This window comes from Poecilia reticulata, linkage group LG19, assembly GCF_000633615.1.
Source record: "Poecilia reticulata strain Guanapo linkage group LG19, Guppy_female_1.0+MT, whole genome shotgun sequence".
NCBI classification, from domain to species: domain Eukaryota; kingdom Metazoa; phylum Chordata; class Actinopteri; order Cyprinodontiformes; family Poeciliidae; genus Poecilia; species Poecilia reticulata.
In genome coordinates, this window is record NC_024349.1 from 5,189,807 (window position 1) to 5,214,164 (window position 24,358).

General features: G+C 38.9%; 4 protein-coding genes across 5 annotated transcripts; 2 read left to right on the forward strand and 2 right to left on the reverse strand.

The window, feature by feature from the left end:
* Window positions 1-1,021: 1,021 nt before the first annotated feature.
* rexo4 (REX4 homolog, 3'-5' exonuclease) lies at window positions 1,022-7,462 on the reverse strand. The gene is made up of 8 exons (XM_008436586.2): window positions 6,961-7,462; window positions 6,558-6,880; window positions 5,655-5,798; window positions 2,585-2,778; window positions 2,409-2,497; window positions 1,413-1,487; window positions 1,254-1,328; window positions 1,022-1,172 (listed from the first exon to the last, which is right to left on the reverse strand). The coding sequence occupies exons 1-8, from the start codon at window positions 7,177-7,179 to the stop codon at window positions 1,050-1,052; spliced, it is 1,242 nt and encodes a 413-aa protein (XP_008434808.1). The 5' UTR covers window positions 7,180-7,462; the 3' UTR covers window positions 1,022-1,049.
* A 93-nt stretch (window positions 7,463-7,555) lies between these two features.
* On the forward strand, window positions 7,556-10,012 carry pigp (phosphatidylinositol glycan anchor biosynthesis, class P). Of its 2 annotated transcripts, none has more exons than XM_008436583.2 (5): window positions 7,556-7,645; window positions 7,891-7,975; window positions 8,312-8,384; window positions 8,465-8,583; window positions 8,748-10,012. In XM_008436583.2, the coding sequence occupies exons 2-5, from the start codon at window positions 7,894-7,896 to the stop codon at window positions 8,861-8,863; spliced, it is 390 nt and encodes a 129-aa protein (XP_008434805.1). In that variant the 5' UTR covers window positions 7,556-7,645; window positions 7,891-7,893; the 3' UTR covers window positions 8,864-10,012. The 2 variants fall into 2 exon arrangements, with proteins under 2 accessions (XP_008434805.1, XP_008434806.1); XM_008436584.2 differs by having other exon boundaries at window positions 7,614-7,722.
* A 425-nt stretch (window positions 10,013-10,437) lies between these two features.
* Window positions 10,438-13,748, forward strand: LOC103481236 (putative nuclease HARBI1). Its single transcript, XM_008436587.2, has 2 exons — window positions 10,438-11,282; window positions 13,159-13,748. Exons 1-2 carry the CDS (start codon window positions 10,589-10,591, stop codon window positions 13,560-13,562), a joined length of 1,098 nt encoding a protein of 365 aa, XP_008434809.1. The 5' UTR covers window positions 10,438-10,588; the 3' UTR covers window positions 13,563-13,748.
* Window positions 13,749-13,851: 103 nt separating this feature from the next.
* LOC103481237 (protein tyrosine phosphatase receptor type H) lies at window positions 13,852-24,357 on the reverse strand (the record flags this gene model as incomplete). The annotated part of the gene is made up of 14 exons (XM_008436588.2): window positions 13,852-14,070; window positions 14,415-14,550; window positions 15,878-16,038; window positions 17,121-17,243; window positions 18,487-18,621; window positions 21,292-21,368; window positions 21,456-21,546; window positions 21,681-21,765; window positions 21,872-21,922; window positions 22,045-22,138; window positions 22,217-22,486; window positions 23,529-23,759; window positions 23,866-24,117; window positions 24,270-24,357. Coding segments are annotated over 14 exons (1,923 nt in total), but the record flags the coding sequence as incomplete, so codon positions are not given.
* Between the last annotated feature and the right edge of the window lies 1 nt (window position 24,358).

Below are 24,358 nucleotides of genomic sequence, written 5' to 3' on the forward strand. Positions count from 1 at the left end.
CAGATAAATTCACTTTAACATGGGAAACATGTTTTATTGGTGAATTTATCTACCAGTGGAGCCAAAACCTTTTCATTAATATTAAAACCGTTTCTGTGTTTTATAGATATTTTATTTTCTTGGTACGGTTCTGTTTCGTCCTGCAGTTCTTCTCTTACTGGAGTTTGTGTTTTGGGCTCTCTGCCCTCCTGTTTAATAACTGGGAGGTTTTATAAGATTAAAAACATCCGAGACATTTTACTAAACAAAACCTGCAGAACAGATTTAATCTGTAATGATCTGACGGGGTCAAAGGTCGTGTGAGACAACGCACAGATGTTGCTGTGGAACATGAAATCCTCCACAAGCTAATAAACACATTTTAATAAACATATTCCATCCATAATGTTTGTTTCTGCCTCTGAAGGCACAGCGTGGTTCTGTTATAACGAGTCCAGACGGAGTCCAGATGGAGTCCAGACTCCAGACGGAGTCCAGACTCCAGACGAAGTCCAGACAGAGTCCAGACGGAGTCCAGATGGAGTCCAGAGTCCAGATGGAGTCCAGATGGAGTCCAGACTGAGTCCAGATGGAGTCCAGACTGAGTCCAGAGTCCAGACGGAGTCCAGAGTCCAGACGGAGTCCAGATGGAGTCCAGAGTCCAGACGGAGTCCAGAGTCCAGACGGAGTCCAGATGGAGTCCAGAGTCCAGACGGAGTCCAGAGTCCAGACGAAGTCCAGACAGAGTCCAGACGGAGTCCAGATGGAGTCCAGAGTCCAGATGGAGTCCAGACCGAGTCCAGACAGAGTCCAGACGGAGTCCAGACGGAGTCCAGATGGAGTCCAGAGTCCAGACGGAGTCCAGATGGAGTCCAGATGGAGTCCAGACAGAGTCCTGGCAGAGTCCAGGAGTCCTGACCTCTCCAATCCCGAGACGCTCCCTCCTCCTCCGTCCTCCGYCCTCCTCCCYCCTCTGTCCTCCCTCCTCCGTCCTCTGTCCTCCTCTGTCCTCCTCTCTCCTCCGTCCTCTGTCCTCCTCTGTCCTCCTCTCTCCTCTGTCCTCTGTCCTCCTACCTCGGCTTCCTCTTCTTTTTCTCCTCGGACTCTTTGTTTCTCTTCCTGCCGCTGATCTCGGCTTCCCACTGTTTCTTCACCAGTGTGTAAAGCCTCATGGTGGCCTGAGCGTCCTGCACCTGGAACACACAGGAAGTGACCTCACGTTAGCCATTAATCAGCTGATACTCCGGTGAAAGCTTGGGTTACTGATGACTTACAGACGAGTGTTCGCCCTGCTGGACTTTCACGTTCAGGACTTCTCTGCAGAGGACTTTGAGCGACGGCCGGCTGCTCTAAAGACGGGAAACCAGATCGACGCAGCTGGAAGTTTTGATTTTAACTTTAAAACATAACATCACTTTATGTTTTTATGTTACCTTGGCGATCCGCCTGAAGGGTTTGTACTTCTGTGTGTCTCTGATGAACTTCTTTGGATGATCCAGAAGCAAAATCTGAAAACATTTTCTAAAGTTAAGCAACCATTTAAAGCTGCTTTTTAAGTGTTTGTTGTTGTTATTCACACCACATGAACCTTTTCACATTTCATCACATTACAGCAGAAAACTTCAGGCGTCAAACTCCAGTCAGCGAAAAGCCGTGGCTGCAACTTTAAGATGCCAACATGCACAAATCATCATAATTATCTCACTTCATAAACTGGGATTTATGGGAGAGGAAGAAGGAGAAAGTCATGAACCACGTAGGAAACATGTGGCAGGAGGTGATCTGGTCAGATCTGACCAATTTGTTGTTTTTGCTCGACTTGCAAATCAGCGTTAGTGTGGAAAAACAACAACATAGTTGATAAGAAAATGGATGGAGTTGAATCCGGAGCAATCCTGGAAGAAAACATGGATGTTTCCTTCCCCATTTGAGGTTATAACACAAGAAGATGTGAAAACATTCAATAAAACTTTGTAAAATGTGTCGTTTACCATAGAATAAATCCTTCCAAAACTTGAAAAGATTCAATTTTAAAGCCTAAAATGCACATCAATAAATGTTAGGATATAAGAGAAGCAAAAATGATAGAGAAGTTGCTCTTTTATCTACATTCATCAGGGAAACACAAAATTTGAAATTATGAGAATAAAATCACATATTTTCTAGATTTTCTTTTTCTTTTTACAAAATTTTAACATTTTTCCACTTTTGGAAAACCTTTGACTTTTTAAACTCAGACATTTCCAAGTTTTTTGTAGAAAATTTCACAGATTAATATCAAAATCTCTGATTTTTTTCAAGCAAATTTTCAACTTTTCAAACTCAGAAACATTCATATTTTTTTCTACAAAATTTCTGAGATCATTCTCAAAATTTCTGAGTTTTTTTGGGGGAAATTCCCTGTAATTCCGTTTTGCCAGCCTGCGTACCTTTAAGTCGTTGTGGATGGCATGTCCGACCACTATCCTCCCCTTCAAGATGTCGGCGACCTCCCTCTGCACCGTCTGGACATCCTCTCCTGCAGTGAGCCAATCAGAGACATTAAACCCAGTCACGTGACCAGGAGCTCATGCGGATGCAGCCGTTTGTTCGCCCGCCGGCTCACCATCCTTGATGTCCTCCGGTCGGATGCCGCTGACGGCTGTCCTGTAGTCCGTCACCTTCTCTGTGGGTTTCACATATTTGTCATAGATGCATTTCCCAAACTTGTTCACCAGGGACACTCGGGCCAGGATGCTCTCTTCGCCATCAGGACCGACTCCCACCATCTCACAGTCGATGGCAACAGTTTGGGTTATTCTGGCAACAGAGAAGAGCAACCAGGGTCAGGAACGGGAATCCAGAAGGATTAATAATCAGCTGCAGATGTTATTTGACGGCAAATGATGAAGAGCAGACAGACAAACCATCACTGATGTGAGCTAAAAGGTTAGCTGCACTAACGCTAAAGCGCTAATCATAAACATTAGTTTTCCTAACGCTGAATCCCGACACCAACATGCTATTTAGTGGAGGCTAATGCTAAAGAGCATCAATTTAAGTTTGACATTATAATTTACATTAGGGCTGAAACGATTCCTTGAGTGATTCGAGTACCTCGATTATTAAAATTCCTCGAGGAAAATTGACCTGCCTCGAAGCTTCGTTAATTTATGTTTTATCATTTAGCGCACTGTGTTTCAGCCGGAACATTATTTGCGTTGCGCGGAGCTCTGACTTCCGCCTCTGAGTTGTTGACGGAAGCTACGTGTTGGCGGCATAACGTCCAATCTTCAAGTTCGGCCCGCGGGGATTTTACTGATTGGTGATAATTCCGGGTTTTCATCGTTTTTGTGGGACCAATAAACATCCTTAAAATGACCGGCGCGATGCTGGGAGTTCGGCAGCCTTTCTGCTCCGGAGCTGCTGGTTGAACGGCGGGAAGAAGCTGAGGAGGATTTATACAGGTGAGCGGAGAGACTGAACACGGCGGGCGGCTGAGGGTTGATGCTTACAGGGTAAGAGCAGCTTTACGGACGAACCGCACAATAAACTTATATCATCCCGTCTGAACAAACGGGAGGCGGAACATGGCGGGTAGATGAGTTTCTGAACGGAGGAGCCGTAAATATCCCGTGTTTCTCCCCCGGTCTACAAAAAAGTAACTGGTAGGGAAGCTCAAAGGTGGAAAAAATAGACTGATGTTGATATCCGATAGTAACACTGGTGTTATGGAAGATTTACCAATATTTTATTTCATAATTGTTTTTATCCGATTACTCAATTAATCGTAAGAAAAATCTATAGATTACTCGATTACTAAAATAATCGTTTACAACAGACCTAATTTACATGATATGTCAAAATGTTGTAACATGTCAACATTGTTCTACAACGCCCTTACATATTGTATTTATGTTTATATCTTATCTGCTGTCGGTCGTTTATTTTGAAATGAAAAATAAACTACTGCTCCCCTTCAAAGTAAGAGCATGGATATAAAAGTCTGATAAATTGATGGAATATTAACAGCCGATAACCAAAACTTCACCACAGACGTTAAACTTTATCCAACTGGATGTTTACAAAACACTTGCATAAACTGGATCTTTCGAATTTATCCAGAAAAATGAACATAGAGAAAGCTAGGGGTGCTAAACATGTTCAAAGTTAGCAAAAAGAGCTAAACACAAAATGAGCTTTGAGTCCCTCCTAGTCGCCTTATTGCTGCTGGTTTTCTGCCATGTGAAGCAGGAGAGGCTTTCAGACACATCAGTCATGAATCAGTGGAAGATTCAAGAACAACGTTTGGAAAAAGTGAATAGAAATGACAGTTAAAACATGCTGTGTGGCTTTATGAGTGATTTATTTCATTAACAAGTAGAAGGAATTATTAGTTTGCATTAGAAAAGGTATTGAAATATTTTCTTCACTTGTCATAATGTAAAGACTATAATCCAAAAATCCTCTAAAAATAATGTGGGATTTCTGATTGTTTTAGAAATTTATATCTAACCTGGTTTGTCACATAGGAATCACTGTTAGCCCAACAAAAACACACAATTAAAAAAACCATGCAAAAACATCTAAAATCCATTAATAATACATTAATAAATACTACATTTCTTCTGAAGTTCTGATTTTTTTTTAGCAGTTTCTATTATTTTTTTGTATCATTGACATAATTATTAATAAAACTGTTTTATGCTTTCATATTGTTCTATAATACCAACACTTAATGTCACTTTTTCCTTTCCATGTTAATAAAAAACATTAAAAAATGTTTTAAACCTTCATCTTCATTAAGCTCCTATTCAGACATCTACCAGCAGAGGGCGCTGTGCGACCAGCAGAAGCAATTATCTCTGAGTTATAATGCTAAAACAAACAAACAAAAATACTGAACATAAAATTAACAGACGTGTCTTTAAATCATTTATTTACCGGTGAAGTTATAGTTTAAGTTTAATTAAATTACAGCTCTTTACTTTTTCAACAGTTTCCACTGAAGAAGGAAACATCACTATAAGAAATATTATAATTAATCCCGACACAATAACAAATTATGCCAGACGATAAATTGTCCCAGATCTTATTGCGATAAATGATAATGTTGTTGCTCTGAGAAAATGTTCAAGTAATATAACAGTAATAGTGGAAGAACATTTTCTCAAAGAGCAATAAACTCTGAATCCTAACGAACATTTAAACATTGAAACTGGAAGACGTTTTAAATATCCAAAATAAATAAACAAAACAACAGAAACAACAAATAAAATCAATTCTGAAGTCTCTTCTGACAAACTTGTCTTTCAAAACAGGGACAGTTGAGACCAAAGCAGCAGATTGAGAGAAAAAGGAAAAACGATAAATCAAGCAAATGAAAATTATTGAGTTTTAGTTTATCTTTTGATTAATTTATTTATTGTTTACTGTGACAGGTCTAATTGTGATTTTATTTTATAACACAACACCATTATTATTATTATTATTATTATCATTACCAATAATAATAATAATTTCATACAATAAACAAATTCACATATGAAACTTAAGCAAAGAGTAACAATAAGAATAAAGAGATGAATTTTGTGAATCTCCATCTCAGTTTCCCATTAATCTGTTTTTGCATTAATTCACACTAATGTCGACCAGCGTCATGATCTGGTTTTTCCAACAGGAATGTTTTCACTCACCCGCTGAAGGCCGACTCCTTCACCAGGGACGTCTCCGTCTCTTTGCTGCGGATGCCTTGTTTCCTCCTCATGATCTCTGCTGCCTCGGCTCCCATCGTCTCCTCGATCACGTCGGGGTCGACGTCGTCGAACCAAAGGTCGTCCCTAAAACAGGAGCTAGGAGTCAGAGCGCTGCAGTCTGGCTGGGACTGGGCTGTTTGGAGTGTGTTGGAACCGTCGACATAACAAACATAATCTGATCAAGAAAATTAGACGTTTTATGCGACTTAAAAHTCACTCTAAAAAATCYGTGGTTCAGAAAGTTGATCTCAGTTTAGAGATTTTATTTAATTCTGATTTATCCATCCATCCATTTTCTTRCACCCTTGTCCCTCAGTGGGGTCGGGAGGGTTGCTGGTGCATCTCCAGCTAACGTTTCGGGCGAGAGGCGGGGTCACCCTGGACAGGTCGCCAGTCTGTCGCATGGCAACACAGAGACACACAACCATGCACACACACACTCACACCTAGGGGCAATTTAGAGAGGCCAATTAACCTGACAGTCATGTTTTTTTTTTGTGGGCTGTGGGAGGAAACCGGAGTACCCGGAGAAAACCCACCATGCACAGGGAGAACATGCAAACTCCATGCAGAAAGACCGGGGCCGGGAATCGAACCCAGAACCTTCYTGCTGCAAGGCAACAGCTCTACCAACTGCGCCACTGTGCAGCCCGTGACATTCTTATGTTTTGAATTTTTTTCCAATTATCTTACGAAAAATGTTTAAGTTATGAAACACAAACGACTCTTCAGCTTCATCATTTGTGTAATTTTAGATTATGTTTTGATTCCAGTCCCAGTGGAACCAGTTCTTCTAAATTCACTAAACCTGAACCCAAATATAAACATTTACAGTATACATACTCTGTCGGCTTCCTCTCCTCAACCAATGAGATCTTCTTCTTCTTCTTCTTCTTTGGTCCCTCTTCCTCACTGTTTGGCATTTCTTTGTCTTTTTTCCTYTTTGGAGCAGCAGATTGCTGAGAGTCTGAAGCTGCCGGGAGCTTCAGCTTCTCTCCAGCCTCTTTAGGGTCAACAGGAACCGTTTTCTGCTTTTCTTTTTTCCCAGAGTCCTTTTCGCTTGGAGCGGCAGTGATCACAGAGCTCCTCTGAAAAGCATTTTCTTGGTGTTTCTTTGTGGTGAAGCCATTTTGATGCCTTTTCTCTGGCTGGCTKCTCTTCAGGATCTGTAGGGAAGTTTAGGAAARATCAGTGTAATCTCCAGTGAACACTTCTATATAAATACATCTACACTGCAGAGACCAACCTGCTGTAATGATTTCCAGTTGGCAGAGATCTGCTGGGCTTCCTGCGGAGGTCCAGGTTTTTCCTGCTGCTTCTGTGGAGCTGCTTGCTGCTCCTGCTTCTTCTTCTTCTTCTTCTTCTTCAGGTTCTGTTTGATCCAAAACGTCTTCCTCTTATCTTTAGATGTATGTTTATGGATTTTAGCGTCAGAATGCGCTTTCTTCTCCTTCGCCTTGGACATCGTGATTTAAAACGTACCGGATGACGATGTCCGGTCGAGAATAGTTTACGGAAGTGAATTTACAGTAAACGGGATAGTAACACAAAAAAGTCTTCAAATGCGCTCTTTAAAGGCTCATAATTTTGCTCACCCGTATGATTTCCGAAGCCATGCTGCATTGTATCTCTCTAGTGTGCAACAGTAAAATGTTCCCGACGAAGCAACACTTCCCGATTTTACACAACTAACTAAGTGGCTAAATTAGTTTCGTTTTTTACATAATTGAAAGCAAATAAATATCTGTTAATAAAGTTACATTTTCAATGTTTAATCGGTCCCGTTTTTCTTTATATTCGGCGTTATTTCAAAGGAGGAACGTTTGTTCTGAGCAATGTTTCGCATCGACCTGACGTACAGTACGGACAAACGTCACTGACGCTAAGGAGGTTGTCGGAAGTCTTCGTGGTGGATTTTGCCTACATAAACTGTAGGTTATGTTTGCATGTTAGTTAAAATTGTTCTCGTTATATTAATTTATGATATCTCGACTATTATTTAGCCCAGGTAATTTGACCAAATTGCTTTTTTCAGAAGTATTTCGTACAGAAATCTGAGTGTTTGTCATATAGCTTGTTGATAAAGGAAGTAAACGCTAGTTTGGTTTTATAAGAGGGTTTTTTCCTCTCTCTCTTATTTGATTTCTTTAGTCTTGTGCTTCCGTTTTGGTTTCAGATCATGGTGGAAAACTCTCCGTCTCCCCTGCCTGAGAGAGCCATCTACGGCTTTGTGCTCTTCCTGGGTTCACAGTTTGGCTTCTGTAAGGGTTTTCTTATTAACCACGATGCCAGCCTGTGGAGAAGTGGTGGGAAGTGAAAACCACCGCATATGATTGATTATATTCATTATATATAATATGTATTTATTGCACATTTTAAGATGATTATATAACCTTTAGCCTCTGATGGTAACCGGTGACACCAGAATTAAGTGAAATCTGTTGGTATTTTTTATTTTCATGCCGATTCAAATTTTTTGTTAAATTTAGTCGTGTTCCTTTGTTCTTTTCTGACACTAATAAGGCTGAATGCCTCAATAAAGATGTGTGGTTATTACAAGGAGAGTCATCTTTGTGACGGTGCTGTCTCCTCTGTAGTTTTGTTCTGCCTGTGGGCGTATGTACCAGAGGAATGGCTTCATTCAGTAGGACTCACCTACTGGCCTCAGAAGTAAGTTACCTCCCTTATAATAAAAATTAGATATCTAGCTGTCTTGGTTATTGTTTTATGAAATGCTTTGTGTTGTTTAGGTATTGGGCTCTTGCGATGCCAATCTACCTCCTGGTTGCTCTAATGGTGTCTTTGGTTGTTTTGTTCGGCATTAACATGAACAACACGGCTCCACTGGACTCTGTGGACAACGTCACAGGTGAGACTCCATCCTATAATTTACAATAGCTCCTACTGAACTGCAGGAAATAAAGCTATACATATTTTATTTAGRAAAAAAWAAAGTTATTTCAAAGCTTGAGAGCTCTTCAGGCACAACATGTTCTCAYCCAGATATTGCTGAACTTCATCTTTCTGTCACAGATGTATTTGCACAAGGTCAGAGGTCAGACTGCTGCAGGAAGGGCGGAATACCCCGACTGGAGGACGTCTCCATCAGTGAAGTCAACAAAATGTTCTATTTATCCTCTGAGTCGTGACAAACAGAGTAACTGAGAAGTGGGCGGGTTAAGATTCACTGGCCGTCACTGTTTAGTTCATTTGATTGTAGTTTTCTTGTTGGAAAAAACTTATATAACAACCGTGATATAATGTTAATATAAAAAATCCTCAGATTTTTATTTATTTTTCTTTCTTTATGGGTCAATGTGTCTCTTAAATGCAAAGTTTTATGTAGCAATTATTGTTTTTATAAAGCTCTAAGTAAAGTATGGCTATAAATCTGTAATAAATGTAATCCTTTTAAAGCAATTCCAAGATGAAAATGCATCAATTCATGTTGGAGATGATAACAAGGCAACAAGCAAATAATACTTTTGTAAATGATTCATTTGTTAAATTGATGGCATAAATCATAATGGAAGCATCAATGGTAATGCATATTATATTGAAAACCTACATAAATGTTACATTTGTCTTAAAACAATAAAGGATAATAACTGTTGTGTTTGTACAGAAGGAAGAAAGATCATTCTCAGTTTATGTCAAATTTTATTTATTTTGTAACAACTGATTTGAGTCACTGAAAGTCTCCATTGTTGTATGTTGCGGTCTTTCATATATTTTATTGATATCAATATCTGAATTTTGATGAAATGTTAATACCAGTTTCCTTGCTCATTAGAAAACCTTTAAATACAGGATAAAATATTTCTTAAATAGTTTTTTTTTCGGGATGGAATGAGCTGGGTTTTGTTTTATTGAATATTCTTGCTTTTATGGAGTTAAATTCTGTGCAAAATTATCCACAACTACTGAACCTGCTGGAAAGATTTTATTTTTTAATGAACTTTTATTTATACATATTGTCTCATTGATATTTAAGATCTTATTTACTAGAAAGTATTTTTTGTGTGTGTGTGTAAAAAGCCTAAAAATGGATCTTTATTGCAGTGGTTCTTTTATACATTGTTCACTTTATTTTTCACATATTGCAATGATTTGATGGTGAAATAGAGACTGTACTGACTGCTGCAGTGACCTGCTCAGCATGCTGTGCTAGCTGGTATTTGTGTTTAAATGCACTACATACTATGATTTCTATCACTATATTTTAAAGTTTTGTAAATATCAACTGTTAAATGAGATGATTCAGGGATCCTAAAACAAATAAACACATTGAAACGTGTTATGAGCTTCATTATTAACAAGTCATGTCAAAACATGCTAGATTAGGTTTGGTAAACTGTTGGATAAAAGCATCGTTAGCGAGAGCGAGATTAGTTTATTAAAGAAGTTTAGATAAAGTTATGATAAACTATTCGGTGATGGGTTGTAACAATGAGTTTTCTTAGCCGTGTTGAGTTGCTAGGTCAAAATGTCTGCCGCTGTTAATGTACACCATAAAGCATAAGTTTGACTGTACTTTGTCGTTATGTTGTTGATTTTAGTTGATTATCTTATCGATATGTTGGCCAAAGAAAAATTCTGAAAATAAAATGAATAATTTCACTATTTTCTTGGAGGAAATAAAAAAATGGAAACTGCTGAATTTCAAAACGAAAAAAAAATGTATATATATATATGACCACTAGAGGGCCCTAAAGTGTCATCGTTGAAGATTCTACTTACTTAAATTGTTAGAAGAAGAATCTTTTGTTTGGCTATGAGCACAGCAGGTGTTGTTTAGCGTAGCTTGTATTATTTTATTACTTAGTTTGTTAGACCCGCASCCGGTTGCAGTGTTTTGGCCGCATTTGAACCACATGGCCTTCCCGGCGCCGGTGTGGCTCGCTGTCCAGGAGGAGCTGCTGGAAAGCGGCGAGCCAGAGGAGGACTGCGGCTCCCAGAGCTGTTTTGACGACTTTGACGACCAGGYTCTGTTTGAGACCTTCCACCTCTCCAGACCCTGCATAGTCTTCATCACAGACGCCGTCCGCATGCGCGTTAAGTCGGCCGCCTTTAAGAAGAGCCATCCGCCGGTGGACGTGATGCTCATGACCGCGCTGAGCTACTACGCCCACGGCGTGTTTACCACTTCCGTGCAGGCGAAGGCAGGGATCAACCAACCGGCCGGCCTGGTCAATGCGGTCAGCGTCATCTCCGGGGTTATCGCGGGAATGTCGGACGTGTTCATCTCCTTCCCTCTGACCGCCGAAGCCAGAGCCAGAACCGCGTCCAGGATGGAGGAGCTCTGCGGGATCCCCGGCGTCCTGGGCGTCCTGGCTCCGGCGCACTTCAAGATCAGAGCCTCCCCCTACGACAAGAAGTCCTTCAAGTCGTTCATCAACACGCTGGGGTACACGTCGGTGGTGAGCCAGTTCATATGCGACTCTGAGGGAAACATCCTGAGCGTGGAGAAGTGCTGCATGGGCAGCGCGTTTGAGCAGGAGCTGTGGGACTCCTCGTTCAAAGGGAGGGAGGTGGAGGACGACCAGCATGGACCTTTCTGGTTTATTGGTGAGGCATGAAAAAGATGCAAAAAACCCCAAAAAAACAGGTGGTTTTTGCAGCAATGGCTCGTGCAACCTCCGCTTGTACCCCCTCAACCCACAGCAAACCACAACACGTAAAAAAAACACATTTCCTTTTTTTTGCTTGCCTAATTGTAGCTCAGATACCATCTAACTCAGGGGTGGGCAACTCCAGGCCTCGATGGCCGGTCTCCTGCAACTTTTAGATGTGTCTCTACTTCAACACACCTGAGTCAAATAATAAGGTCGTTAGCAGGACTCTGGAGAACCTGCCTGAACAGAGGAGATGATTAGTATGTGTGTGTATGCCAGTGCATGCTCATGCATTAATTCATGTATTAATGAGTGTGTTAGGATGTGGATTTGCACATCCTACACATCATTGAGGAGGAAAAAAAAAAAAAAAAAAAATTCCCTGAGATTTCTGATGACCACACTCCAGTCTGGTAGGTGGCGGTAAATGCACCTTAAGTTGGATGCCAGCCGCCAATAAAAAACAAAAGAAGAAGAAGAAGAGGAGGAGATGATTCAGCTATTGGATCCAGGAGTGTTCTACCAGGGAGACATCTAAGAGTTGCAGGACACCGGCCCTCGAGGACCAGGATTGCCCACGCCTGATCTAACTTGTGCATGTATGCATGAAACCCACCGGAACCTGGTCGGATAAATAGGTTATTCTGTTAAACATAATGGTTGTGCAGCTCTTTTCCAAAGCTGCGCTGCGCAGAAACCAGAATCCCATTAACTCAAATCCCAGTGTGAGGTTGATTAAAAATAACACTGCAGTTATATGTTCCACTAATTTTTTAAAACCTTAATCTGAACCATAATATGAGTTAAAAACACCCAATTACTGAAAACTACTATTATTGTGCATGGTCATCCTATAAAGCAATTTATCTGTTAGGTTTTATCAGAGCTGTTCGTCAGCTAGCAAATAGAATAAAGACAAAACTGTTGACATAGTCACAATAAAGCCCAACCCATTAGTCACCAATGTATGGAAGAGGATTAGAAAAAGAAAATTCAGATTTTTTTCCCCTTCTCAGAACTCTTAAAAGAAGTTAGGGTGAATTTTCTTAGATGTGAATTCTTAGAAAGACTAGCAGCTGTTGGCAGTTCACCAATAAATCAGCAGAGGTAGCAGAGAACAGAGAGATTACACTGAAGTAAGAGAAGCACTTCAACATGTTTCTACTCAAGTAAAAGTACAAATCAGCCATAGAAGAAATTAAGAGTAAAAAAGTATTTGGTAAAAAGTTTACTCATGTAATTGGTTTACTGATCCTGATGAGCAGCTGCTGCTTTTTCTCCCAAATCCTGTTGAATCAGCAAGAATCAATTAGTTTTTCCATCTACATCAAGTCCTTAGAATAAAAAACTTTATTAAAAGATAGGAGATGTAATTAGGCCAAATCAATTAAGCACATCACAAATTAAAACAGATTCATTGTAATGATTTATCTTTTTTTTTTTTCTCTTTCTACCAAAAACTGGATGATAAAAGTCTTCAGTTTTGGTCCCAACCAGCTCTTATTTTGAAGGACAATTTTGTTCACAAAGACTTCAAAATTAATTTTATGTGTTTTATTTATTTTGATATTTAAAATGTTTTCCAGTTCCAGCGATAAATGTTCATTAGAATTTAAAGTTTACTGATCTTTTAGAATATCTTCTTGGATTATTTTACCATTACCGTTAATTACTTAAAAATGGTCTCAAAACAATATTATCGTTTATCGCAATAACTTCTGGAACAATTTATCGTCCAGCAAAATTTGTTATCATGACGTGCCTATATGTGACATTTCTGTGCTTCGTTTTTGTCTAACTGAACTCATTTTCTCTGGTTTCCTGTGAAGGAGGGAAAGGCTACCAGTTGAGCAAACACGTCCTGACCCCCGTGTCCAACCCRGCGTTGGACCGCGAGGTCCGCTTCAACGAGGCGCACGCCAAGGTGCACCGCGTCATGCAGGTCATGCTCAGCACCATGAAGAGGCGCTTCAGGTGTCTGCAGCAGCTCGGCTTTGCAGAAGAAGCCTCTCTGAACAAAAAGTCCAACATCATCAAGTCGTGCAGCGTTCTGCACAACATCGCCAAAAAGTTCTCTGTCCCTCTGCCGCCGCGGGCCGGGATGGGTGAACCGTCGTACCCGGGCAAGCCGTATACGTCTCCGATGGAGATCAACCTGGAGGCACTAAAAGCCCGACAGGAACTCATCGACAGGAACTTCTCTGCCTCCGTCGGCAGCCGGGACTCGCCGTGAAGCGAAGAGGATCTGTGAAATTCATTCTGTTACCTTTGATGCGATTAAAGAAGAAAACATTGAACATTTTTTTCTTCCAGTCAGGAAACTTTGGGTTGTTTTGAATATAAAATGTTTTATTTCTATGTACAGATTCCATTTTTCTACTTGAATAATTTTATAATTCTAATAAAATTTATAACATTCTCTGGTCATTTGAAGGATAACATTTTTAAATAATAATATAAGGCAGCGTAATATTAGAACCAGCAGCTGTAAACTACAAATGCATTTCTATACAGTATAAACACCATGTATAAGTGAGCTTTATATAATGACACTGTTAGCTTGTCATTATGTGCATCAAGTCTTAGTGCTGGGCTGAACCGGCGCCGTCGGGTCAGCGGAGCTGTCGGAGCGCCGTGGCGTTGACGTATATAAGGTCGTCGTTCTCGTAAACGTTCTCCTCCTGGCCGCCTGACGACTGCAGGCTGTCCATGATGCACTGGTGCAGGAACACGTACTGGGACTGACGAGGGACATTTAGACAAAAGATTTTTAATAGAAAAGTTCGATAACGATTTCCTCTTCGAGTAAAATTCAAGCTGACATCGGCAATACCAATCTGATACCAATACTTTGTGCAGATGATCTTATTTAGGAAACATCTCAGTTACTTTCTGCTTTTGTTAAGAACTATTGAAGGAAGTACTGGAGTTTGTTTTACTCGCAAATGTACAGAAATCTTAACAGCCAAATAACCATGCGGACAATAAATCTATAAATAAACACCAAAAGCAGCTTTGTTAAATTTTATGGGTGTTTGACGTGGAGATAAGCCTCCGTAATAAACCAGCAGAGTGTTAGTTTTACCTCCGTCTGCACCATGTGAGATCGATGCTGCCTCATCTTGTAGACGAAGCTGTTGATGCCGACAGCCCGCTCCTGCTGCAGCTGCTGCAGCAGGACGTCCAGGGCGATGATGGTGCCCGTGCGGCCCACCCCGGCACTGATGGGAAAACAACAGGTAGAAGCACCAGCACGTTCTGGGTTAAAAGTATGAACATCAGCAACAGGAAACTACATGCAAATACTTCCGTTTTACCATATTTTATTATACAGAAACCATTTAAAATATGTTATCTCTTCTATATAACTTACACTAGAGTTTTTGTGTGATTACTTCCTCTATTGATCCTTTGCAGCTACGTCACTTAATCATTCGAGGCGCCATGATGGACGCCGGAAGTGAGGGACGACAGTACTGAACAGAGCTACTGAAACTGTTTTCCAAAGTTGTTTGTGCCAGTTTATTCATGGCTTTTTCTTGTTCGAGTCAAGATAATTTGTCTGTGAACGCAACTCACCTGGTTGAAGCTCATAWACGGCAGGATTTACAAAAGCTGGAAACGGCTAGCTTAGAAACCGACCCGTTCCTCCTCCCTCCTGACCCGTTTATCAAATTTACGACTTTACCTGAATTCACACCACATGAGTTATATCACTATGTCATAAACAGCGTTTTCCTTTACACCGGAGAAAACTTAAAAACGTCCAAAAGACGAGATGCTAACCAGTTGTTTTCATACATGCTAGGCTACATGACGGCGCTTCATTGTCTCCATGGTTACTAACGATTAGACGCACCTTCTCCATTAATAGTTGCCAGACGTTATTTTTCACGGTTGCTACCATCGCTGCTGTATCTTTAGTCATTAAAAGTTAAATGACAAGTTTAGTTTCTATCCTTGTCTGTTTGGACAGCTGAGCGCCCTGCGACCATTTTTAAAGTGAAATCAACTAAATAGAGGCGATATTAGGTTGCATATGTCTGGTTTTTAATGGGTTTTTTTTTTACTAGCTTTAAACGAGGCATTGGTTGTTTTGACGTCCATCATGGCGGAGTTCTGAAGAGCGTGACGTCACGTGCAAAGGGTCAATACTGAAGTTTACTTGACTCTTGTAAAACTTAGCTTCAACTCACTAGAGCCCACCTGTAATCAGCAAACAGCTAATAAAATGTGTATGTTAAAAAAACGGCTAAATATCTAAATCTAGAGAAAGTCTTCTCTAAATTAGCTCTTTTTAGAAACCTCTGCAGCGCGACTCAGAATCTGTGTTTACTTCCTAGTTCCGTTTTCTGAAAACCACTCAAATTAAAACTGCAACCACTGCAGTTTTCAGGTTGATGTTATTTCTCCTTTATTTGCTCAAAATTTCTATCTTAAAAACTCAACTTTCATAACTAGAAATTGGAAAGTTGTCAGGATTAATATGTACGAATCAGCCCTGCAGCTAGTTGGTGCCTATTGGAGTCTCCTTTTCGTTTTGTTTACCTGCAGTGAACCACGGTTGGTGCTTTGCTCCCTTCACTCTCTATATGTTTCCTCACAAGTCCTCTGAAACGGATCAGGACTTCTGTGCCCTGAGGGACTCCATGGTCAGGCCAGGCGGTGAAGTGGAAATGCTTCACCGTCCGTTCCTCTGAATCCTTCGTCTGCATAAAATAAGTTATATTTATGCATTTGAGAGGTTATAACGGGTCAATGTTCAACTATAGCCAATAAAAATCCACATTTCCTGTAAGCAGTATAAAAAAGACCAAAGAAACAGTAAGAGGTGGGGTTCTGTGGAGAGGTATTGAGCAGTCAGTATCTTACCTGGAATAAGAAGCAGATTAAACAGTTTGGAGAAACGATAATAAAAACTTGCATTAGTAAGGGTTTACTAATTTGAACAATTTGAAATTGAACAATTAGAAATTTTCAACAAAAAAATCTACAAAATGACTCGGTGGCAAAAATAACAATTTTATGAGTTTAAGTGGATAGTTTTGAATTTTTAAACTGAGTTTTAAGTCAATGATTTGTTGGTCATCTTCCCGTGTGAAACTCTCTAAACCAGCTAAAACATTGTTTACCTAAAACCTGCAGTATTTCCTCTTTTTATATCTCTTCATGTTTTACACAGGAAAATCAATCATTGGTGTTTACATGGAAATATATACAAATGCAATGCAAACTTGTTGGAGGTTTAAAGGTTCATAAAAGAGAATATTTTTATAAACAGCTGCAATATTTTTGAGACTGGAGTTATTTAAATTTGCATCAGTTGGCCGCTAACTAGCCGTTAGCTTCTACCTCGTATGTTAACTTACAACCTTTTAACAGAACCTCACCTCAGAAATTTCAAACTATCCCTTTATGTAAAAGCTGTTTTGTTCATTTTTATTCTGTATTTTTATTAAGTAATTCCTCTGACTGCAAATGTTACCTGTTTATGTGTTTTACCTGGAGGGCTATTGCTAGCAGGTAATGGTGCTAACAGTCTTATTTTTAAATAGATCAGACTATTTAACTTACTATTTAAATGCAAAATTAAGCTTGGTATTAAAATCTGAAGTAGAGGACTTGGTGATGTTTTTAAAAACAGATCTGCTTTAGGATTTGAGCAAATCCTAAAAATGAGCTAGCTTTGCTAGTCTGTTTGGGGGAATCTGTTTTTGTCCAGATTGAGATCCAGCAGGTAAGACACTGACTTCATTTTATTTTTCTTTGAAATGTGAGAGATGTTACGTACATGTTTCACTTTAAACTCCCTCAGAACCCAGTTGGACTCTCTCTCCTCAGACGTTTTGGAGACAATCAGTTCTCCATGAGCACAAGGGCTCCTGTCTTCAGGCCAGTATTGTTCACATTTGGTCTACAAGAAGAAAACACACACAAAAAATGACAATCATGCTTGTTCTGTTGCTGCAGTCGTTTGCTTCGTGCTCACATATCAATTTAAGAGAACTGAAAGATTTGTACACTGTAAAACATTTGAGTTGTGTCTACTATCTTCTACTCTTTAAGTCAAATACATTTAGTGAGTTTTAGATTTTGAACCTAAATGTGTGAATTTGTGAAAGATAAACTTACAGCAGTAAGCAGTAAGAGTTGAATAAACAGAGTTTTTAGGTTAACACTTAAAAAACCTGAAAGAAGAAAAAGTCAGGAGTGGGAACTATTTCCCAGAATGCTTAGCGGCGTGTTTTTGTCTCCTGAGATGGAAATGAGTTACGTTGATCTGACTCTTGTCCTGATCACACTAAATGTTTCTGAGCTGAATTCATTCAGATGTTTCATAAAATTAATCAAATCAGAAATTTGGTTCATGCAATTTGAATTAAATTATTCTACAGCAAAATAAGTTATTTTAACTTGATATTGTCAGTGGCGCAGTTGGTAGAGCTGTTGCCTTGCAGCAAGAAGGTTCTGGGTTCGATTCCCAGTCTTTCTGCATGGAGTTTGCATGTTCTCCCTGTGCATGGTGGGTTTTCTCCAGGTACTCCGGTTTCCTCTCACAATCCAAAAACATGACTGTCAGGTTAATTGGTCTCTCCAAATTGCCCCTTGGTGTGAGTGTGTGTGTGCATGGTTGTGTGTCTCTGTGTGTCTCTGTGTTGCCCTGCGACAGACTGGCGACCTGTCCAGGTGACCCCGCCCCTTGCCCAGTACGCCAGCTGGAGATGGGCACCAGCAACCCTCCCGACCCCACTGAGGGACAAGGGTGTAAAAATGGATGGATGGATTGTGAGTAAAATAACAGACAAATGTGTCTCTTTAACTGGGTGAGGACAGTTTTTCTTCTTGCATATTGTGAAATAATTATTTGGTTTAAATTGCAGCATTAAGTTAAAACTTACAATTCAAGATTAATGAACTTAAAAAACAATGTTTAGACGACTTGTCTCTCGTGGTTAAATCAACTTCATGAACTTTAATTTCTGAGTTAAAACCAAAACTATTTACTTGTTAACTTAAATATCATTTTCCAGGCAGCAGGTGGGCTTTCATTTTCACGCTAAACCACCTTCTAAAGTTTTACAGTGCGTCTTTTTTCTTTCATTTCAGGTTTAAACTTCCCTAAAATCTGTCCGTAGAACATTTTCCAGAAAACGTACCCGCCCTGCTTCGATGCAGTTGGTAACCATGACGATTCTCTTCACTTTCTGCTCCCAAACCATCCTCCAGAAATCAGCGACCGTGTTGGGCAGAGGGCCCTGACAGGCGATGTACTCTTTGCTGCTGCTGTAGCCCTGAAAGAGAAGATGATCTTTATAAAGCTTTTATACGACCTAAAACATTAATATTAATGTCAACATACACAGAAAAGGATTAATTTAAACTGAATACCACACTTCTCTGTAAACCCGTCAAGCTTATCAAACTTCTGCTTTCTGATTCAAGCACATGGATCATCAATTTTATGTCAAAATCCTTAGTAACGCTTTACTGTAAGCAAGGCACAACATCTAGATAAGATGTATTAGTGACTATCAGTAATCTGGTCCTTATTCAAACAAAGAACACAATGATTAAGAGAACTAAAGCTTATAAATAGAGCAGAAGTCATTAGGAAACCAAAGGTCAAACCACACCTGCAGACGCAACAAAATGCCCAGGAAACCTATGTAAAAAATGCTATAAACAAATAAAAGATGTATTTTTCAGGTTAAATTATTAAATAATAATTCACAAGAGGCATACTAAGATTTAAATTGAATTATTTTATGACCACATCTGCAGAGAGACCTTGAGAACAACCTTGAGAACAATGCTGCAGCAATGAGGAAGGCGACTGCTAAGACGCCGTAAAAAGAATAAAAGGAAGTTACCAGAAAAGCTCTATGATTAACAGTTTACCACAGTTCAAAGTCTAATATATGATCTCCTACAAACTCTAACCGGTGCCTCAGTTTGGACTTTGGAGTTAATAAGTTTTTGTCTCATCCACCAAGATTAAAAAATGCTGCTAAAAATGGAGTCGAGATTATTTTTATTTAACTGTTCAAAGCTTACAACAGAAAAATAATCTCTTATGATTTGACACCTCGGTTATCTTGTTCTGTTTATTCCGTCAACTTCCTCCTTGTGGATTTTTCTACAGCTTTATGACTTATTATCACGCCACTCTTGGTTTGGTGAAGCTTTTCTCCTCAGTCCTTTCAAACAACTTTTGTTATTCAAAGCCAAGTATAAAATTTAACACCAACAGCAAAGATATCAAAGTTTAACAGTAGATTAAATAACTTTATTTGTTCCCTAATGTAAATATGTAAACTGTCTTGCTCTGCAGACTTTGTACAAAATGATCCGAATGCAAAACAACATAAAATAGGAATAAGATAAAACCAAAGTTACCAAAGCCCAACTAATAAACGCTTCAGCTTTATGAAAGCAAATTTAAAATCAAGAACTGTAGCGATAGGATTCACGGCTCAGTTATCAAAGTGCAAAGCTGCTTCCTCTTGCAAAACTCACTCCCTCATAATGAGATGAATAGAGCTGGTTTTGCACATATATATATTCTCTCTCAGCTGTCAGTTCTTCTGCTTTGAGGGGATTTTTGTGCAGATTTATATTTCTGTGCTGCATTCCTGATGCAGTGCTCACCCTTAACCTTTTCCACTTTTTGTCACATTAAACTGAACGTTTGTTCAGATTTAAGATGGACCAACGCAAAGCAGAGAACGATTCTGACACCAGATCTTTTACATTTCTTTAAAAAGAAACAGATGAAAAGCATTGTATGATCTGCATTCAGTCCCATTTACCTCGATGCCTCTAAATAAAACCCAGAGCAACAAAAAGCCGTCAGATGAAGCGCATGTGAGAAAGAGCGTTTCTGTTTCCGACCTCAGAGGTTTTTAACTGAACATTAGCGAACAATCTGCACCATGACGACAAACACAGCAGACAGGACTACACATAACTCTGGCAGATTTAGATTAAATGGTAAAATATCTGGTTTTATTTGCATCCATTTAAAAATGGCATTAAAATATTACTAATATCCCTCTAAGGATGAAATAATCTTATAATATTCCATAAAGTCAGAAGAAGCATGTCAGATCAAACCTTCTGAAAATAAAAACATGCATTTTTTTCCCCTGATTTGACAGAAAACTCTTTATTCAGCCAATATTTGTAATAATTTACTGGATTTAATGAAGCTGCCTACATTCAGACACCAAGGCTTCAGACCTTCACTGTAATCTTCAGCTAGATTTTGATCTCTGACTCGGCTCGTCACGATAATAAATTCTGCTGGACGATAAATTGTTCCAGAAGTTATTGCGATAAACGATAATATTGTTGTTTTGAGACCATTTTAAAGTGATATATCTGTAATGGCAAAATAATAATGCAAGAAAACATTCTAAAATAAATTTTAAAGTAAAGTTTAAATTCTAATGAACATTTACCACTTGAACTGGAAGCCATTTTAAATATCCAAAATAAACAAAACAACAAATAAAATCAATTTTGAAGTCTTTGTGAACAAAATTGTCCTTCAAAATAAGAGCTGGTTAAGACCAAAACACCAAACTGAAAACTTTATCATCCAGTTTTTGGTAGAAAGAGAGAAAAAAAATATAAAAGTTAAATGGTACCAATGGAAATTATTGAGTTTGTTTTAAATGATCATGTGATTAATTGATTTATTGATTATTGTCTATCTATGACTTATGTCTTTTCTGAGTTATGTTGGAAATTCTGACTCATCTTTTAATGATGAGTCAGAAATAAAAGGTTTTGTCATCAGCATGATGTTGTTGTGCTTCATGGTATTTGCTAGGAGGAGTTTATAGATGCCAAATAAAAGTGTCCCAACAATGGAGCCCTGAGGAACCCCACATGTGATTCTCATGAGGTCAGATTACAAAACAGTTGCTACGGCAACATGGCTGCAGAGTCATACTTACTGGTAAGTAATTAGCATTTATGTAGTCCAAGGTATTGTTTGGAGTCGATGTATTTAGTTTCACTCGACTCCAATCATCTAGCAGGAGAATGAAAACATGATTTAAAATTCAAAAAAAAAAGATAAAATACCACAGAAACGCCAACAGGAACACGACGGACTCACATGGAAGGATGTTGGTGAAGCGATTCTTCCCTCTGTTTTCTGGCAGACTCGCAGCTGTTTGGGTTTGGCTCGTGCCAGCAGGAGCGAGGGACTGAGTGGAAGCAGAGAACGACACGCCACGAAATGAAACGAGGTCGAAATGATCAACTTCAGCTTCACGGAGCGACAGAAACTTTATCTGGAAACGTAACGGAGAAGAGGGGAAGTTTAAAGAGCGAGATGCACCTCATACTCCTGACTGAAACCTCGGTTATCATCCAAACTCAGCTGCTGGTAGTGCTCTGGGAACTTGGCTACAGGGATGATGACTCTGAAACAAAAACAGTAGAAATATTAGATAAATGTTGCTCTTGATTATTTTTAGGCTGTGATTTCCACTGAAGGTTGAGTTTGGAGATAAGGAAGCTCACACTCACTTCCCCTTTGAATCTGACTTTTTGGATGCAGAGAAGAAAGACTTTTTTCTGCTATGGGAAGAGAAAACAAACATTAATTGATTTGATTATTAACTTTATAGAGGTTAATAATCCTCTATGAAGGATTATTAACCTCTATAATAATAGATAATAGTGACGGAGGAAGTACTGACCGGATAATATCTGGCTTTTTACGGACAATAAATACAATCACACAGATGAGAAGAGCAAAAAGCAGAACGCCGACCACAGATCCTCCAATGACTCCTGGAAGGATCAATTTAATAGGTTAGAGAAATTATTACAAATTAAAGCAAAACAGAAAATGTGTGTAGTTTTGCTCACCTCTGTTATCAGTCGAACAGGAGAAAATAAATGATTCAGATCTTAAGGGATCAGCTTCAGTTTCCAGCTTTGAATTCACAGAGACTTTATACGTTTTGGCAGGTTGAAGTCCGTCCACAATGACCTGATTCTCTTTTGGGTTTAAAGTGACAGTTTTCCCATTTATGGTGAGTTCACCTGTCGTCCAAACACCATCCGGTTCGGTCCATTTAATCAGAGCGCTGTAGCCAGAACCCCAGAAGCTGCAGTGAGGAAATATAGAAGGAGGARCTGGGAGGAAAGAACCAGAAAATTAAACAAAATGTAAGTACTGGTTTGTCTGAACCACAAAAAAATAATTTTATATCACACATTTGATTAAAAAAAAAAGTATATCACTAGTATTATGATCTAGTACTACTGCATTTTTTAACTAAATATTTTCATGTTTAAATGTATTTCTGTGCTCCTTTAATTAACTTATACAATCCATAAAACAATAATAAAACCATTAAGTTGGAGTCCTTTTTCCTCTTTTAATACAGTTAAATGAATTGATTAATTCATTAATCAATTCATTAATTAAGGATTTAATTTGGAAGCAAAAATTAGATGTGTAAATAAGTATAATGTCAAACATATTTAGATGTCACAATTCGGGGAAGGATTTAAAGGCTTTGTCTTCTTACTACTCCTTTTTGAACTGAATATGGAAGTTTTATTTATTATTTTATTATTTTTATGTTTAATTACTATTATGTATATTTTTTGGTTTTCATATAATTTTTTTCTCTGACATTTTACTTATTTGAAATAAAGATTTAGTTTAATTTCAAATACACTCAGTCTAAGACTTATTATAAGGTTAATATAACTTCTGTTATACAGTATTTTTCGGACTATAAGCCGTTATTTCTTTCCTACACTTTGAACATGCAGCTTATAACCCGGTGCGGCTTTTCTGTAGATTTTTCTTCCACCACCAGGGGGCTCTTTAGCAAGAAGTGAATCATTGGAAGTCAAAATTGGAAATCAAAGTAAGAAAGTGCAGATTTTCATTTAGAACAAGTACATGCTAGCAGCAGGCACGACAGAGAAATTTCTTCAAACTCATATGATGCAGCTTTTAAGTTGAAGGTTATCGATCTGGCAGTACAGGAGGGAATTAGAGCCGCTTCATGTAAACTCGGCGTGAACAAATTGAAACGTGTCTTAATATGAGATTAAGATTGTGAAAAACCGAGAGCGGAGGAGATACCAGCGGCTAATAGCCCGGTTATTATAGTCCGGAAAATACAGTAGATATAAATTATAATGAGTGTTTTGTACGTACTGATGGGTATGTTGATGCTACACTGTGGATAAAGTTCAGACGATGTTTCATACAGTAGAGAAATATTATAGGTTCCTCCAGGATGGAGGCCAGAAAATTTCACRTCTTTCCCTTCAGGACTGGTGAGAGTTTSRGATCCATTAGAGGCCAAAGCTTTGGAGAACAAGCCTTCAACTGTTCCCTGGATTGATGAGTTGGTGACACTCCAGGTTACAGCACTGCAGTCGATTTCTGGAATATTAAATGAATTATTCATTTACAAAAGGTTCAGGTTAAAGGTTATTCTTAAATAGAACCCTAAGGTTTCTCTGTAACGATGTTTCCTCAGGTTTCTTACCAGTAGGTGCAGAGATTGTTGTTCCTCTGCTTCTGGCGTAATCAAACACACTGAAGATCCAGAAATCATATCTGGTTCCACTGTCCAGACCTGAGATAGTTTGTGTCACAGTTTCATCTGATGTTGTAATATTTATTATGGTGTCTTTATAAGTGACTATGTAATCTTTGACGTTTTTTACTGGTTTCCACTGCAGAGTTATACTGGTCTCAGTTTGTTCTACTGGGTCAAACTCTGCTGGGGCCTCAGGAGCTGAAAGAGACAAAAAGGAGAAAACTGATTAGATGATGTCATCAATGAAAAGGTTTTTAATTTGGTAGGGTTTTATTGTCACCGTTCTACTTCAGTGTTAATAAAGACATACATATTAATTCACATTTATCCTGTAAGAATGAACATCTCACCAGTGACTGCAGTGATAGTTGATCCATCACTTCTGGCGTAATCAAACACAGTGAAGAGAGTGAAGCTGTATCTAGTAGCACTGGTCAGA